This window comes from Megalops cyprinoides, chromosome 4, assembly GCF_013368585.1.
Source record: "Megalops cyprinoides isolate fMegCyp1 chromosome 4, fMegCyp1.pri, whole genome shotgun sequence".
NCBI lineage: Eukaryota > Metazoa > Chordata > Actinopteri > Elopiformes > Megalopidae > Megalops > Megalops cyprinoides.
Genome location: NC_050586.1, coordinates 40,032,501 through 40,051,647, shown reverse-complemented (window position 1 = coordinate 40,051,647; position 19,147 = coordinate 40,032,501). Strand labels below are relative to the sequence as shown.

The 19,147-nt window shown below is 43.4% G+C and overlaps 1 protein-coding gene across 1 annotated transcript in view; it reads right to left on the bottom strand.

Moving 5' to 3' along the window:
* Positions 1-19,147, bottom strand: part of grid2 (glutamate receptor, ionotropic, delta 2) — a 365,965-nt gene that overhangs the window by 93,707 nt on the left and 253,111 nt on the right. The window contains exons 7-8 of the mRNA XM_036526665.1: positions 16,915-17,076; positions 14,629-14,748 (exon numbers count right to left, since the gene is read on the bottom strand). Of these exons, the coding sequence (XP_036382558.1) occupies positions 14,629-14,748; positions 16,915-17,076 (282 nt within the window). The remainder of the gene's footprint in view (positions 1-14,628; positions 14,749-16,914; positions 17,077-19,147) is intronic.

Genomic DNA, 19,147 nt, shown 5'->3' with positions numbered 1-19,147 from the left:
CCAATTGGGGGCCATATATACATTGTTTAGGGCACTGTTTGGCCCGGTGAATCATTTGGTATGGCCACAGCATCTATTTAATCCACTTTACTTTCCCCCAGCTGTCCTTAATCTTAGAAATGTTATTCTGCATTCTTGAGATGACTGTTTTATATTTTTCCTTAGATTTAGATGTAGTAGTTGAGAGAGTCTCTGTATTTTCTGGGGTTGATCTTGGATCCTGCTGTTTTGTACATTATTGCTCTAGGGGTGACCCATGAGGTCCCATGGATAACGTGAACCATTTTATGGTGTTCTATGAGTCAGGCATGGTTTCCTTGTTGGGGTTATTGTTGAAAGCTAACAGCTTTTTTTCACTTTAGAAGCATTAGGTGAATGCTCATACTTTTCAGGATCAGCACGTGTAGTGTTGTGTGGGGATTTGGAAACTTGAAAGTTGCATGTAGTTTTAGTGACAGAGTAGTGCTACTGTAGAGCATATCTGGACTCATCAGAGTATTTTTTATGCTGTTATACCTTGTGTTCTACCTAATGTATTGCAGGAAATGACAGTAATTAGCCCATGTTACTCAAAAAAATAGCATTTCTTTGTATGAAAGAAAAGATGCTGCCGATGGCAAGGAGCTTCTGAGCGCAAAAGCTGAGCAATGATTCTCTATTTGCATGATTTTTTCCCCTGCCAAAATTGCCTTTGGTTAGTCTGCCTTTTTTAACACAGTTAACTCTAGCATTCAAGTCCTAAAGGAATGAATTTTGTCAGCCAATGGGTTGGCATGGATTGCACTCTTGAGAACTAGACTCCTCTCTAGATCCATCTGTATGCATCCCTGTTGCAGCAAAGAAACAGTTAGAGCAATGATGAATTGCTGTATGGTGAGATGTATTCTGACAGATGAGAGATGGCCCCATAGTTTCCTGGGTAGTTAGGTTAGCCTGCTGGCAAGATTGATTCTGATGGCAAATGCTGTTCCCCTGTTACATCATTCACTAGTCCTTTTCCATGACCAAAAGATACTGCGAGTTCTCTCACAGATCTATCCCTGCCCCTCCAGCCTCTGCAAGATTGCTTTATCAATACAAAAGTGATCTAACTTATTGGCAACAATTGCAATCGTCCGTTCTGCCTGGTCTGAGCTTTCATTATTGCAAAAAAGTTGGAATGTTGCAGGTCGCCGCAGTCATTTTTTATGTTCTTTTCTGTCTCCTGTGCCACTGGAGAGAGGAGCTCAGAAAGAAGAATGGTGAAAGTCAAAACCACTTTGTGCAGAAAGGACAGTGGAGCATATGAACAGATCACCCATCCCATTTCAAAAGGGGACTCCTTCAGTTATCTCTGCAGCTCGGAATTTATAATGAAAAGATGGACGTTAATGGAAACTTGATGAGACATTTTTAACAAACATATCTACTCAATTAACTGCCAACATGTTGCCGCTCTGATCAATTCTAAGATGCATTAAACATTTTTACCAACACAATTTTCCGATTTTCAGCAATTTGGCCCTCTAGTCCATCCCCTAATGTGTCAGAAAACATGGGGTGCTAAACCATAGTGTGTGTGTCAGTTTAAGGATATTTTTAGGGACAAAATGGTTTAGCAAACAGGTTGCATAAGCTTGGTACAGCAGCAATTTGACATCACATTTCATCCCTCTATTCTCAGCCGTGATGAATATTCTATGGTAGTGTGCTCTAACATGCTTTTTAAGTTTCTACAATTTTCTTCAAGATTAAATTTCAAATATTGGATATACTGTGGCACATGTCAAGTATTTTATGAGAGATATCTTGCTAAATAGGTACCAGGATGCTGAAATCTGCAAAGTGTGGGAGAGTGTCTAAACATCTGTAGTGATATTTATTTCTTATACTTTAATATTTTAATGCTTCTAAGAAAACGAATGCCACTAGTAATGGAAGTAGTCACTAGTAATAAAATATATGGCACTAGTTTTAATGAAACTGCTTACTAGTAAGAACATACTGTCACTAGTAAGGACAAAGTCATCACTAGTGAGAGCACAATTGCCACTAGTGAGATAGCAAAGATGGTGTCTGTAGTTAACCAGTTGCCTAGTAGTAACTGGCAATTAAATATTAAAACAGCTTGCCATAGTATTTGGGTTGCCTGTAGCCCGAGAGGAGGAACAGTGAACAGTAGCTCAAGTTTGCAGTGGTGGTCTGGGCTCGAATTGTCAGCAATATCACATGGGGCAAAGCCTAGGGCGTCCAGGGCAGTCTGAAAGTTGCTTTCCTTAGCACGATTGGACATTTCGCAAGTCAATCCTCCCCTCAAGCCAAATATAAAGGCCCTCTTTTCACAGCCTTAGAAAGAAATGTTATAAAAGATGTATTGCTATTAGGTTCAGATGCATCTGGGCCACTGGGTCCATTTCTGGCAGGGTCTGCCAACTGCTTCTTTGTTGATGAAGAATAAAGAGTTTCAGAAGAAAGAACATCAACAATGCATACCTAGACGGTGTTTAGAAGATCAAAGTTTTGCACCAGCACACCAAAGGAAAGTCTCTTTATTTATTTATTTAGAACACATTGGTCTCCACATTGACACATGGGTTCACGAATAATTCAGCTGCAGTTCAGTTTACCTGCATTACGCGAGTGAATTTATTAAAATTACCCCGTAGGCAAAGGTAAAGAATTAGTTAACGGGCACGTTTTTCCCTTTAGATCAAATATACATGGAAATTAAAATGAGGTGCAATTATGTGCACTAATAGAATTGTCTCAATTAGTTATAATAGATTTTATGAGGAAATTTTTAATGAAAAAAATTAGTAACAGAGGGAATAAAATCAATTAAGTTTTCCGTCTCTGATAATTAAATTCAATCTGGATACATGTCACATAGAAATTAGTGAGTTGATCAAATGTGATCTTTGAAAGGGCCGTACATATAAATAAAATAATGTATGATGAGAGGCCGAAAACATTTTTCTACCTATACATCCTCTTGAGGTTCGTGGGCAGAACTGGTGGTGTACAGAACTTCTATTTAAAGGTTTTGTAATAAAAGTTTGCTGGTTTTTGTGCTATATACAAAGATATGACTAGAAAGAGTCTTCAATCAAAAGCAGACAGTAAAGTAAGCTTGTGTAATGCTTATATGTGCAATAAAGTTGTAAGAGGAACAATATGTAAATGTGTAGGATGGGTTAATGCCCATCTGCACTCCTGCATGTGGAGAACCAGGGGACAGGGGAGTGCTAGAAAGGATTGATGGAAGATGCTTGGCTCTGAAGCAGGGGACCGGCTTTTCACTGAAGGAGCTGTTCGCCCACTCTTTGGTGTTTTTTTTTTTTTAATTGGGGCTGAACGCAGCCATTAGGGAAACGAAGTCTGGCTCTAATTAGAGGGCAGCCCTGTGTCATGGGGGCAGCCTGACAGTGCTGCACTGGGCTTTGGTAGTAAGGGTGAATTGCTGCCCTGGCTGTAACACTGACAGGCTGTGGGGAGTGGGCAGATTCCTCGGGACCACATGCCCTCAAGCAGAGCAGGCAGAGAGGAACGGGCTTAAAGCGAAGCCCTTGTTTTGATATTTAAAGCAGAGTGAGCAGAAGCTTTAGTGTGTCTGTCAGCGGCGGCAGCGCGCAGAAAAGAGCCACGAAGACGGAAGGGCGTGAGCATCACCGAGATTGTCCTTCCTTCATCCTCCTTCATCTTCCTATTGGAAATACTTGGGAGTTTGGGGGTGTGCTGGGATGAAACTGAGGCTGTGCATGTGTGTGTGTGTGTGTGTGTGTGTGTGAGAGACTCTGTGTGTGTGTTTGTGTAACTGTGTGTATGTGTGTGTGTGTGTGTGTGTGTGTGTGTGTGTGTGTGTGTGTGTGAGACTGTGTGTGTGTGTTTGTGTGACTGTGTGTGTGTGTGTGACACTGTGTGTGTTTGTTTGACTGTGTGTGTGTGTGTGTGTGTGTGTGTGTGTGTGTGTGTGTGTGTGTGTGTGTGTGTGTGTGTGTGTTGGGTGCGATGTGGAGGGGGCTAAGGAGAGGAGGTTGGTGAAGGGAACCACATTTGTGGCAAAGGGCATGGCCATCTGTCAGGAGCTTATGAGAAGCACAGAAAGCGTGAAGGGATAAGAAGGGAAAGGGGCTACTGAATTGGCTGCTCGTTAGCTGAAACGGTGCCACTTAATATTTCAGACCTTGGGTTGTTAAGTGCTCTTCCTCCAAGATGTTGTGGTGTATAGCGCCTCTGTGTATTTGCCCTGTGCCCTCCCCGCCCCCTCTCCAAAGGGACATGTAATCTCCTGGAAGGCAAGCAAGCCTGAAATTTCAGCACACTGTAATTGGCCCAAGAGGCAGCCCCCGTGAGGATAAACTCTCAATATACATTTGAACCATTCCTGCAGTACATATAAAATCTCTCTGCAATATATGAATAATATATCAGCACATGAAGGGTATCAGAATACATAACTAAACAGAATGCACAGTATATAAAATCATTTCAAGTATAATCAGAGCTGTGGATTTCAATCCTGTACATATCTATAGGTGTTAATGTATTTTTCATGATCCTATTCGTTAGCGTATGCCACCCATATGTAAAAAATGTTCCAAGCGTTGAGAGTTCTTCAAAACTATGATCTGTTGGAATATGGTATGCCTGAGACCAGGCGTGGTGAGGAGTTTACAGGGCTGTGTTTTGGCCTTGTTGAAAACTGGCCCCTGGGCTACATGTCACAGGCCTCCACTTGAGAGCAGGGAGGCGGTGATGTCTCTCCGATTAGAGCTGGTCTGGGAGATTTCTGGCACCCTTCATATCTGGAACTCGAAGCTCACTTCAAAAACAGACCCCCCCAAATCCTTTTACTCTCTCCTCTGCTGTCCGCTGGGGTCAGCCTCACAACGCGTTCATGGCACCTTTAATCACAACGCTTTTTGTATATGCCACTGTTACACCTTTCATAGCCTGTAAAACAGAATGGGGATCTGCCGCCACACGGAGGGAGGGGCATCGAAAAGCCCCACCCACACAGATCCTGGAACAAGGAGTGATCCGAGCCGGTGGCAGGGGAGGCGGGGGCTGTCAGGGAGCGGAGCGGGGCTCCGTCCCGTAGGAGAGGGCTGTGCTTTGGGGACGTAGGAGACGCTAATCCCTCCCGCGGAGTAACATGGGAGAAATGAGCTGTGCTGATCCACAGGCGTGAAGCAGGGAGCAGAACCGCCGGGTGTAATCCTGGGTTTACACGCTGTAATTCAGCCCTGACCTGCAGCACAAGGGGGTTTGAGGAAATGCTGTCTTTTTTATAAGGAGGGGTAGGGGGGCTGCAGTGCTGGAGGGAGGGGAAAACGGCTGGCGGGGTGAATGAGGGCCAAAGAGATTGGTTTCACTACTGTAATCACCTTAGTATGAGAGACACTAAGCATGCAGCTGCAACTGGCAAATGAGTACCATTCATTCATATCAAAACACAGAATCTGCTCGTGGCAGAGTAATTAGACAATTCGATGTCTGTGTTATAGTGTGCCTGTACAAAGCTGTATTTCTTTTCTATCGCTATCGCTGTTAACTAAAATGCAGCTCCTCTGTCGTTATATTTCTTTCATGAAATGAGTCCATGTATCCATCAACCACTAGGTGGTGGTGTTAGTGGTATCAAGCTATTGCCCTACAGTGGATGCCCAACATTTCATCTGCCACAGCACACCTCCCAATAACTTAATAACTCCCAAGACTAGCTTTAGGGACACTGAATTTTACAGGAACCAGCTGCGTGTATACATCACAGCGACCAAATGAAGTGAAAGTAAATCTAAAAAGCACAAAAATAGAGCCCGCTTCGCCCAAACACATGGCTGTGATCACTGGCCCCTTGCCGGGCTCTGAGTAACCCCGTCTAAATTGGCTGTAAATTGGAGGAAGCAGCTGAATCTGTTGTTGCTGAGTTGTGGGGCCATCATTAGAGCGGCATCAATAAGTGATGACGCACAGACCCACACAGGCTCTCTCTGTCTCTCCCTCTCCCCCCACTGGGATGGCTCCTTTTGCACGGCTCTGTTTAACCCTGACACAGTCATCCCCCGCCCGACGAGCACCAGATTAACATCGTGAAAGAATAAATAAATAAAGCCAAAATTCCTCGACATGACACTTGGCGGTAATTTCACCTCCAGATAAAATGGAGTTCGCTCCTGCGCACAGCCAGAACGCCTCGGCTTGCCAAAATGAATTTTCACACGGTCTAAACATTTGAACGTACACTTCTTCGCAAGTGGAGTGAAAAATCACAGCTCCCGCTAAGACACAGGGGAAGGGAAAGGGAAATTCACTTTTCTGTCACACTGGCTCCTTGCAGACTACTAGATGCCCAGCTACCTTGTTTTTCTCTAAAGTACAGGAGGCATGGGGAAGATGGGCCTGATGTATGTAAATGATTTCTAAATATGCGAGTGTTGAGAGGCATGAGGACTAGCAGCCCCAGGCAAGGCTGCACTCCATCCGAGACAAATTCAGATTAGTGTTCCGACATTCCCGAAGGGAATTATTCACTGATGTCCCTCCCCACTCCCACTCTTCGGGGGCATGGTGATTGTTCCGCTCAGCCTAGTGTACCTGAAGTGCTCCCATGTTCTCCCTCCACTCTGCATTTCCCCCCAGTTATGCGATTTAAATCATTCCGTGACCTCTAAGTGGCACAGTACAGCCTCAGTGCTCACCTGTGGTGGTTTCACTGAGGCGGCGTGTATGTAAATACTGTTAGTGTTACTTTGACTGCTTTGCTCTCTTTGCCTGATTTAGACATTAACTTAAAAATATTAAAACATGGGGCTCTCAAGTGTCTCAGCGGTTAAGGTGTTCATCTTGAACACAGGTCATACGGCTTGGGTTCCATCTCAGCCATGTCATCAGCCGAGGCATTGTAGCATAGTGGTTAAGGAGTAGGACTCGTAACCGAAAGGTTGCCTGTTCAATTCCCCACTGTGGCACTGCTGCTATACCCTTGGGCAAGGTACTTACCCCACAAGGTACTTAACCCACAATTGCCTCAATATCCAGCTGTATAAGTGGATAACATTGTAAGAAAGTGATAGAAGTCCATAAAAGCACCTGCTAAATGTCAATAATGTAAAGTAATGTAAATGTATTGACAATGACTGGGAGCCCACATCGGCAGAACAAACTGGCTTTGTTCTTCTAGGGATAGTGATGGGTATGTCAGCAGATAGTAATGGGTATGTCACCTTCTCTCACCACTCACAGGCACCCATCAGCCGGTCAGGCACGACGTTCGTATGACGTCAGCAAAGCTGTACCCGTCCTCCAATGCGATAGCCACTTAGCTCACTGTAGTGTGAAAGTATCAGTGTGCATATCCATATATGCATATATAAAATACTAATGTGGTTATATTTCCTGCAATTCAAACTTGTGCGTTACCACAACATTCTGTTTCTGTTTAAACGTCCATACAGACTTCAACTGCAATTGTAATTAAAAAAAACATGACATTGTAGTGCAAATGCCAGTACACAATGAAATAAAAACAAGTCAAACACTTGACTTGACTTGACTTGTTCAATGCTGTTGGGTGTACACAAACAATTGCATTCACATGCCACTTCGTGTAAAAATAACATACTGTATCATTTTTATGGCGACAATGACACCGAAACCATACTTTTACATGTACCTTACTGCTTTGTGGTATCTGTTTTCAAATAGAAACAGAATAGAATAGAATAAGAAAGTTCTTTACACAGTGCGCAGAACCAAAGTTGAATTCTTCCTCTGCTTGTTGCATTGGGGGAATGGGTTCTTGTGAGGGCAGGCACAGCTATGGCAGTTAACCTCAACTTCACCACATATATGTCCCAAAATGCACTTTAAAATGTACTATGTGGGTGCAACCGAGCCTATTGCCATTAACAGTTTGTAAGGTTCTTGATGTTGTAACTTTGCTTCCTATTTTTTAATTGCCCTAAAGTATATTGGGTGCATCATCTAATTTTCTTGTGTTTCATTGCACTTTCCAAGAATACAGAGAAAGGAATTATTTTTCAAACCATTATTTCATTATTTGTAGGGACTTCATTGCACATATAATGTCTTTAATTTGGCAAAGAAAGAGTTAGATTGTTGTAAATTTACTTTATTTTAGACTTACTACATTAATTATTAACTATTTCATCAACAATAAATATCACCTTTTGCTGAACCCAGTCTCAGTTTACCGGAGCATGTCCTCCCCTTGCTGCACGTAGTCACACAGTATGTCAGCAGTGTGACATACATACTTTGTGTGTATGTGTGTAAGTGTATTTTATATATGCATACAATTTATATATTGAGATGCTGTCACCAAACATTTTCTTTTGCTGGTGCTATGGGGTTGCTTGGCTTTTCAGCAAGGGTGCTCTGAAATTTAGGGTTTCCCATTAATGTGCCGTTTGACATAGTTTGATTTCTACTGCAACACCCCTGACACACGTACACACCCGCTCTGTGACAGTTACAGATTCATTAAAAATTCGAAATTTCTTGGGGGTGTTAGGGGGGTGCTACGGCTATCCTAGGGGTAGCTACAGCACCCCCAAGCCCCTCCCTGGCGCCGCCCATGGGTGCTGTCTTTCTGGGTAAGTCAATTACTGGCACAATGAAGGAGACAGGAAAGTGTGATTCAGACTTGACTGTCAGAATGCTATAACATAATGTAGCTCTAAATAATTAAAAGTGCTTTGGTGTGACTCTGCTAAATAAAACAATGTGAACTCCACAAAGAGATTCACATGTCAAGCTCCGTGAAATGATTTTGAAGAGGTTGAAGGAGGTTGACCGGCAAGCGCTTGTATTTATTTATGTTGCTTGCGTTTAGTACTATCTTTGGAAGCATTGTGCTGAGTGCTGTGCCGCTTCAGGTCTCCGATGGGAATCGCTGGATCTGTTTGACTCCAGGTGTATTGTCGGGGGTTTTTTACACCGGGCAGATTGTCACACGCGGATCGAGCGTGGCATCCCGCAGTCTCTCATTTTTACTCCTGGCAGGGGCAAGGAAGGGGTACGCAAGAGGGACGCATCTGTCTCCTCTCACCGCTCAATTCAACAGCCTGCAGCAGCTTGCGTGTAACAGACTGCAGAGATGAGAGAGGCAATAAAAAACCCCACATTACGTGATTGATGTTGCATTATTGCCCCGAACTGTCGCTCAAATCTGTTTCACTCATTTCTGTTCATTTTCAACGTCTCTCACCTGCCCGAAACACGCTCTACCCCCCCCCCCCCCCCACCTCACCACCACTAGACACTGCCATGTTCATGAGCCCTGCCATCTGACTGGGAGGGGCCTATCTAAGCCCAATACCTGAGCAGCAAACATCTCTGGATATTTGTCTGCTGCTTAATACATTAAAGATACAGACCTCTAGGATATGGCAAAAGGGAGACAGAGACAGACAAGAGAAATGGAGAGAGAGAGAGAGAGAGAGAGAGAGAGAGAGAGAGAGAGAGAGGGAACAGAAAAGACAGACAGAGGAGAAAATATAAGGACCCAACTGGACAGGGGGGTGCATTCCCCATCACTCATGCCTCTGTCCAGTCCCTTCAAGCTTTTCACAACATTTTAATAACATCTGTGTCACGCCACTGAAGAAAATGTCTTTCTGACCCATGGAAAATTCACAAAGTCTGCAGCCGAAAATGAAGAGCACAAGGCATTTAACACATTGGGTATCTGCTGGGAGTTGTCTGGGAGATGTGCTAAGGGAAGCTCTGAAGCAGGACAAATCAATGAGTCTCTCTCTCTCCTGCCTTCCCTACAGGCAAAAGATAGCTTCTATAAAAGAACATCTGAATCTACCTAATGGAATGGAAAATTGGGGGAAATGGGGATCTTTACCCCAGGGGGTCTCCTTTCCACAGACTGGTTCTCACGTATTTAACACAGACTCTTACAACCTTAACTTAAAGCAGCACGGGAAACATTTATATGCTACATTTATTTAAAAGGGTGCTTGTGATACCGCACTCTCCAAATGACAATTAAACCCTGTCAGAGAGTCTCTCTTGCCCTATGGAGCCTCCTCTGCCATTCTGGCACCTCTCTCTCTCTGTCAGTTTAGCAAATTCCCCCCCTCCCCTGAGGGCGGGACCTTCTGTTGTGCCCCTGCCCCTCTCGTTTACTCATACTCGAGGGCATACGGAGCACACATAGACAGTAGGGGATGATGTGCAGAATTTGTATGCAGTAGCTGTAAACACGGTGACTGGCAGCTGATGCACACATAGGGAGACCCCCCCCAGTCCCCCCCCCCCCAACTTCTTCCCTCATGCTAGGCCCCTAACTCTGGCTCCACGCTCAGACATGCCTCCGTTTTCAGCTCCACACCAAGACCCACATTCCACTTCCTGCCCAACAACCACGCCCATCGTTATGACTACTCACTATAGCTAAAACCCAGTCCTAGCCTTTTTTTGACAACTGTGCAGCAGAGCCTAGCTCTTTCTCCAGCTCCACACCAGCCGCGGCCTTTGCTTCCAGGTCCATAGCAAGGCCCAGCTCTATCTCCTGTTCCAACCTCCATCTCTACTGCAGCTACACACTGATAACTTATTTTTGCCTTGTGCTCTATACCAAAGCCAGCCTGTAGCTCCAGCTCCACACTAAAACCTAATCCTATTTCCAACTCCACACCAAGGCCCATCTCTATCTGCGGCTGTTCTATGAGGCTGCCTTACGCTCATTCCATGGTCCCTCACATCAAACCAAATTAATATCCTGTTTGCACCTGCAGTAAATTAGTTCAGTCCCTGAAGCAATTAATAGAGGGCTTGCAATGGTTCACCAAGCAATTCCAGAGTAGGTAGCACTGTCCTTTACGCTGTTCAGCGAATCTTTTAGATTGTTGATGTATAGAGTGGTAAACAGCATGTAGCCACAGAAGTTAATGGACTGGAAAACTAATTCTTGCATGGTGATAATAATAATTATGATAGATTATTCCTGTCCATTATTATCAATGCAGTGGTAAGTGTGTGTGTGTATGTGTGTGTGCTTGTGCATGTGCATGTGCTTGTGTGTGTGTGTGTGTTTGTGTGTGTGTGCGTGTGTTTGTGTATGTATGTGTGCGCACTTTTGTGGCAGTAGAAAGATTTTCATAAGACAAGAAGAGACGGCATACAAGTCCACTGTGCTTAGGTGACCTTTGTGCCAATTACTGTAATGCTCTAAGCCAAGGGTATAATTTAAGAGCAAGGCACCAAAATAGAAGAAAAAGAAATATTAATGCCCATAAAGAGATCCATGTAAAAATAACTCTTTCTGCTCTCACCTGTGATGCAAAATTTAAATAACCTCTTGTCTTTTCAAGTACAAAATTGCTTTGAAATTACAGAGGTGAATCTCTCACAGTCTTCCTCCACAGGTAAAACTAGCAAGGGGCCTAGTAAATTGCAACCTTCTATAAAACTCTAACCCATGTGTCATGCACCAAGTTGGACACCAATTCTCTTCATCCAATGATAAATTAAATGTTATATTCCGTTACAAGATTAAATCTAAAAATATCATCACCCTGAGAGATGTCTCTCTCATTCCCATTGCTAGTAAATGTTTTAAAACACATGTTAGGGGTACTGCCATTGGACTGGTTGATTTAGCTAGGTACTGTATGTGAACAGATTGTTGTTTTGAAGACTACGTGTTATGTTGTTGCAAATAAGACATGCTGAAGGCTTTTTTGTAAAGCCAACAAAACCCATGACTCAAAGTCCACACACTGACATACCCATTTAACAGAAAAAAGTTTATAACATAACAACAGTTATCTGGATCACCTTGTGATCAAGAATGCAAAAGGACTGTGCATTTTTACCAAGGTGTTGCTGTTTTTGATTCTTTTCTTCAGTGGTGCTGTGCAAAACATTGCTGATTCCTACAGTGGGTGGACAGCTGTTTGAAGGTAGCTAGCTGAAGCAATTAAGGTGGAGGGCCAGCTACATTAAACTATTTAAACTATGGCAGTCTTATTTTGCTTGGGAGTCTAGTCTAAAATGATTTATTCAGTTAAATAAAAATTAAAACTATACTTAAAGTTAGCTATCCTTAATGTCATAGCCTTGCCCACAGAAAATGTAAAAGTTATTTAAATGTTAATGTAGTATTTGTTAGTGTCAGATAAGCAAAAGAGGCTGTATTATATTCTTTCATAAGAAATGTGTGGTTAAGCTTTGTTTTTTAAGAAATGGAATGCACAATGAATTAGGAACACAGATTAAAGCAGACAACACACCACTGTGGGTTGTTAGGGAGAACATTTTGGTTATGTCTTACAAATGCCAGCTACATACCATTCAGGTTTTCCCATTCATGCTACATTGGAAAGAAATGTGAATGTACTATAGTTCAGGTAGGGCTTGCCTCTAGCATGTTTCACTAAGGGATTCGCTAGCTATCGCATGGTTTTTTCATAAATTTAGCATGACACAATCCAGAATCTCAAGAGCTGCAACATTTTTATTATTGAGTCTACAAATAACTTCAATACTTTGAAAGGTGGCAGAAGAAGAGCTGTGAGATTTAATCATCATCAAAACAACAGAATAAGTGCTTTTTAATCCAATAAAAGTTTTGGAGTGAATAATCTTTTGGTTTGATACATAAAATTGTTATGGAAGGAATCCTGTTTAAATATTTTGTATTGCAGTCTGAAAAAAAAGTTATGTTACATTAATAGCAGTGCAGTTTATGCATTGCATAAACATAAATGATGGGCTCTAAGCTATCTAATGATGTTATATTCCTAATGTAATGACTTTAGACAATAATGGAAGTACTTGTTCCTCCAGTAGCAGTCTCTGTGAAGCAAGTAGTGTTAAGGCCTACTGGGGACTCTCTTTTGCTTATTACTTTTCTGTTGAGAGTGTATGCTCTGCATTTGCAATAATGTACATTGTTGTACAATCCAGGAGCTTCACCACAAGGTAACCATCATCTGGGGGAGGCCCTGTCATAGCACTATCCCATGTTGAGATTGTTGTTGCTTAATTAAGTATGCACATCTAATCTCATCCATTACATGTGGACGTTTTGCTTCGGGGTATGTGTTGGTGTCTTGCTGGGCTGGTACAGTCCTTCTTTCAGATATATTGTGTTGCACTTGCGTGTTGGGTCCAGGATGCATTTGTGGTCTTGCCCCTGTGTTTGGCACTGACTCTTGTTTGTGTGATGGCAGTGTTATTTATGTAATGTTTCATGTCATTCTGTTGGATGCACTTTGGGGGTCACTTGGGATAAGAGCTTCTGCTGGATGTAAGAAAAATGTAAATGTAATGTAAAATGCACTTACATCTTGTACGTCTCCTCGGATAAGAGCGTCTGCTAAGTGACAAAAATGTAAATGTTAATATAAATGTCACTGTTAGTACAACCTAAATAGCTATCTATTGACTGTCTTTCTAACCTAGCAGGGAGGAAGAAGGATGTAATCACACATATTAAATTAGCAGGTGCAGAAAATGCTGGCATCGTCTAGTAATGAAAGCGCTTGGTGTGGTGCCTATTACTGTTTTAACACTTACCCAGATATAAAATCAAAGAAATGTTTGTGTTTGTGTGTGTGTGTGTGTGCATGTGCAAACACGTGTGTCATTGGGGGGAATGGAAGAGCTGTGTCGCGTTGGACACTATCATATGTACAATACTGGGGCAGTGGCATAATAAGTATTTAATTCCTTCAGAAGTAATTATCTGCACTGATTAGGGAATCTGAGTTAATGTAATTACTTTGTACTTAAAGATTAATTTCATCTTTGGAAGCGTGGTGCGTTATGTGTTTGTCTAAGGCCATTATCCCTAATGAGATCTGACAATTTAATTTGTAATCTGCAGCAGGCCCCTCTGGAGGAGTCTTTAGGGGCTGATGCAGTGTTTGTGATAGAGAGAGGGAACACCGCACACTCATCTTACATCTAACCTCCAGAAGAGCAGTGCGCTGCTCTTACCCACAATCCTCAGGTGATCGCATCAGCCATCAGAAGCTGTTTGTCTAAAGCCACGTTCCCCCTGCACTTTGCCAATCCTCGAGCTCCCCGTGACGGGGAACTCCCGCTCTGAAAGCCCTGCTCTGCCGGAGGCTCCACGCTCATGACGTCAGCCACAGGTACGACGAGACTTGGAAGCCCTCCACATCCAAGTCGTTAGCGCGGTTATGGCTAATTGATCCACATTCCACGAGAGACGGAAAGAGATGAAACACCAAAATTCGAATGAGTAAATACATGCATATATGAATAAAGTAATTAACGGCAAATGAGGAGAAAGAATAGATTAATTATCACTCTGTGCTTGGGGAGCCTGTTTTGTGATACTGCTCCTCAACTGTTGCCTTACTCGACCAAAATGAGATAAATAAACAACACAGAGGAAGATAAACAGTGTCTGCTGATGCACTGCATCTCTCTCTGAGGGAGGCTGATGGAATTCATTAGGCAGCTATGATTATCAATTAAAATCCTTTCAGTCCTTAAATTAACATAATTACCGTCCACACATAAAGGGGGGGGGCTTCCACGAGCGGGTTTTGGTGAGACTCGGCGAGGCGACGGTGCTGCTACTTTGAAACGTACAATTAAGTTGGACTGGGGAGACGGAGGAAGGCGTGTGCCTCTTACCTTGCTTACACCCCGACCCCGGTCCTCCCCGTAGTTGGTCCCCAGGATCTCGAAGTGGATGTTGTGGTTGGTTCCATTTTCGTTGAACTCCAGCAGACTGGTCAGCCCGCTCACTCCCCCCTGCATAACGCAGAACCACATTATTAGCATAGCGGGAGCCGTTAAAGCATTTCTGTACATAAACATACAAGGTTACTATGTTAAAACATAATTTACGACATAACAGCTGCTCCAAATCTAATTTAACGCACACACATCAGCATAACACACTTCATAATTATAAATAAACAAAAAATAGGCCATATTGAAACGGCATCAAAATATCCTCCATTCTTTATTTTAAAACCAAGAGTGGTTTTAAAATAAAGAACATTTAAACTCTTTCCTGTGGTTCGATATATCCCTGCCATGCCATGAAAAGTGCTTTCAAGCAGTGAGTTGGTCTCTTTTGGACATTCAGGGACCGAAATAGCCCACTGATGCTGTGCTTTGGAAACTGGACCATCTGTTGCAGTGAGGCCCTCATGGGGAGCTGACCGTGGCCCTTGATGAATGGATCTGAGGGGATCTCTATCAGGGCATTCCCCAGTCGCCTCCATATTTCGGGCAGTGTCAACCCAGTCGTTTGTCAGCCTGTCCTCTGCTTCGTTTTCCTGTGATGTCATGGAATCTCAAAACAATCAACAGCCTGGATGCGAGGGCTGCACGCCCCTGCCTGCGTTTTTGGGGGGGAACGTACTGGAATGCTCACCACCACCTTGCCACCCATCTCTGAGGACATGCACCAAGAGTTGCCAACGCGCCTATCCTGCTGTTGGCATAAACATAAATGATGGGCTCTAAGCTATCTAATGATGTTATATTCCTAATGTAATGACTTTAGACAATAATGGAAGTACTTGTTCCTCCAGTGGCAGTCTCTGTGAAGCAAGTAGTGTTAAGGCCTACTGGGGACTCTCTTTTGCTTATTACTTTTCTGTTGAGACTGTATGCTCTGCATCTGCAATAATGTACATTGTTGTACAACCCAGGAGCTTCCCCACGAGGTAACCATCATCTGGGGGAGGCCCTGTTTTTGGGGAGAAACGTGCTGGAATGCTCACCACCACCTTGCCACCCATCTCTGAGGACATGCACCAAGAGTTGCCGAATGCACCTATCCTGCTGTAGGCACTGGTCCTTCAACAGAAAAGTTAGCCACACAGGTGTACAGGACAGTTTTCATGATGGCATGGTGAAGAATGAGAAAACTAGGGAGTGAACAATATTGACTTACATCATATAGCATATGTGTCCACTTGGATACATCTTTCACCATTACAGCAGCCTGCTGCCGACATAGTTTTATTCTGTGCGACGCGAGGCTGTTGACAAAACCAGAGACAGCTGTCTCTTCCCTGGACAGCCTCCTCTGTCCTTTCTGCGACCCCCCCCCCCTCTCTGTACTTTCATCTCCCTCAATGTTTTCAGGTAGGAGGAGACATCAGAAGTGAGAATCTTACAGCAACGCAAACAACCCCTTTCTAACACCCTGCATGCACAGCACTGAAACCAAAGCAGAGCCCCATACAGCAGGTGCAATTAAAAAATATAATTGTTGTGAATGTATTGCAGCAATACAGACCTGACAGAATTAATTAGACAGCCAATTATAATTCCTGATGTTTCCAAACGAGTTCACCTACTGCAGTATTGGAAAGCCAATAACCACAAGCTTCCTCTAATGAAGCTGTAGAGAACAGGGCTCTAGTGATGACACTCTGGGGAGTGAAATATCAACCTATTACGCAGTTGGTTTACGGTAAAATAACAAGCCGCGTGCAGCATTTGCATGATCTATATGCGCTTATTACATCTGAGAAACGTTCGGTGCCTTGGTGCCAGGGGGAGGGCATCGAGTGTTTCAAAATCAACCTTCCCCAGAGCAGGGACCTGTGTCACTGCCATCGGGCTCTTGTGTTACACAGTGGCACGTGCAGGGTGAGAACACCGTGCCATCATGACACGTCTCAGCGCAGGTACGCACCCCCCGGGGGACCGTGTACCCCCCACAGCGCTTAACACACCCACAACATCTATTTGACCTGTGCTGCCATCTCTCTTCAGGATTCTTTTCTGGCGAGAGCATGGATTCATATCAACAGCCTATAGATACAGACAACGAGCTCTCACAATGAGCTCTTTCTCTCAGTCTCACAGTGCACACACACACACACACACACACACACACACATACACACTCACACACACATACACGCACATACACGCACATGCTTGCACACATACCTTCTTGACCGTCTCCAGCATGGAGCGTCCCCCCTGCCAGGGCTTGGAGTTCTTGCGGATGCAAGTGAGGCTGGCCATGCTGTGCCATTTCCTGTCCTCAAGCTTCCTGTGGAAGGTGTTCGCCAGGAGCAGCACCGTGTCGTAGATGTACCGGTTCGTGATCTGAAGGAGAGGGAATGGAAAGGGGGGGGGGGAGGAGGAAGGATCAAGAGGGGAAGCAAAGAAAGGGAGAATGAAAAATAATGAGATCATTTTAACAAGCACAATTTTCGAGGAACTCAAAAGTTCCTGGCAATATGAAATTCTGTGTCTAAATATACATCTTGCTCAAGAAAACCTGGTGACATATCCACCTCTGTGACAAAATCTCTCTGCAGGAGGCACTGTGTAGCCGGTCTCACAGTGCAGGTGGACTGGGGGAAGCATTACCAGGTGGTCCGCCTAATTATTTCAGAGGACCGCAGGAGTTGGCCACAGTTATTCAATCAACAGAGAGAAGAAACTCACACCTGCTACTTAGTATTACGCCCAAAATCTCCTCTCCGCTCACTTCTTATCAGTCCCAAATACTGTTTGCACAAAGGATTGCACTCCCAGTAGAAGACACACTGTATTCATATCATCTTAAAATACAATCACACGGTTGCCACTCATATCCTCTTAGGCAGCCTTTGAACCTGACTGGGTAGATTGCGCAACGGTGGCTCCTCTGAGCTTATTTTCGAAATGACATCATTAAAGGACAACTCCCTCCCCGCTCATGGAAGTCGGTGGCATGGAGAGTTAATTCAGCGGCAATCGATCGAGCCATGATTTAGCCGGGGTGTTGTTTCCATTTTAATGAGAACGTAATAAATAGAGTGAAGTGGCCATTAGCTTGGCTGTTGTCTATTAACCTGCAACACTCTCTCACACACTTGACATCATATTGAACCGGGTGTCACGCGGGTCTACTCTAACCGGGAGCGACTGGGGATGGCACCCTGACTTGGATCGCACATCTCAAAAAGGTCATGGATGTGTCGCTTGTCAAACAATTATATCAAAGAAAACTGTGCCTGAAAATTCTGCAGCTCCACAAAATTCCTAAAATGAAAAGTCAAAATTAGGCTTCGCCCTCTTTCACACGTTGATTTCTAGCTGATAAAGAGCAGCACAGCATGCTGTACATATTAAATCTGGCTTAAATGAAATTTGTAAAGATCAGCCCTGCTTGAAATCATTGCAAAGAAATTTCAGAGAGGTATATTTTTTTCCAATGAAAGGCTAAATAACAGGCTTGAATTGCAAACGTAAACTCGTAAGTGACCCATGACAAACACAAAGAAAACTGGGAAGCCCCCAACAATTCTCAGAATAGACTTCTACAAAAGCGAATTCCACAGCATGTCAATTAAGCAAGGGAGCATTTATGGGACTACATTTCTACACATGGAACAGGAGTGTGTTTTTTGAGTTACTGTAATCTCCCTCGCATCTCTCATGCAGTCATCCTACTGTATTTCATTTTCTAATACTTTACAGTTTTTTACAATCATTTTCACACGTGTCTCAATACCATGTCCACTTTTTCAAAGCACTTGACACATTCACCATATCAGTAGACTACGTGAACTAAACTGTATACTTTTGCATTGCTTTGATACAAAATGCATTCAAACACCACTTCTTCCAAAATCCATGAATACCTCTCTCAGTCAATGTTCACCACCAGCAAAATTCTGAACAACTACAGCAAATTTTGCAGACATTGTTCAAAACAGTTAACTTTCAGTTCAAAAGCTAACAAAATTTAGATCACTGTAGATGGAAATATGCTGCATTTTGACAGACAAATGAAACTATACGATTGAAATAAGACACGATTTTCTGATTTTAGCAGAAAGTTTATTCAGTTATTTTTTTGTTTGCAGCCTTGTTACCATCTGTACAAAAGTGGTCATATTTGCATTGAAATGTGCATGTATAATATAGGCAAAATATACATGCAGATGTCGCTGAAGAGATTTTTCCACTATTACTGCTGTGTATGTAAGTCATGGGCTATCAGTGAGAGAAAGTGACCCAAGAATGCAACTACAGTAAATGTACCATACTCAATAGTGGTATCTACAGTATTGTGACAGGCAAAACAACAGATCAAAAAGTTTGTTCTTGGTGTCATGATAGCTGCTTGGCGTCAAATATTTATGGGGGTGGGGGATTGTAGGGGTGGAAAAGATATGCTAAAGAT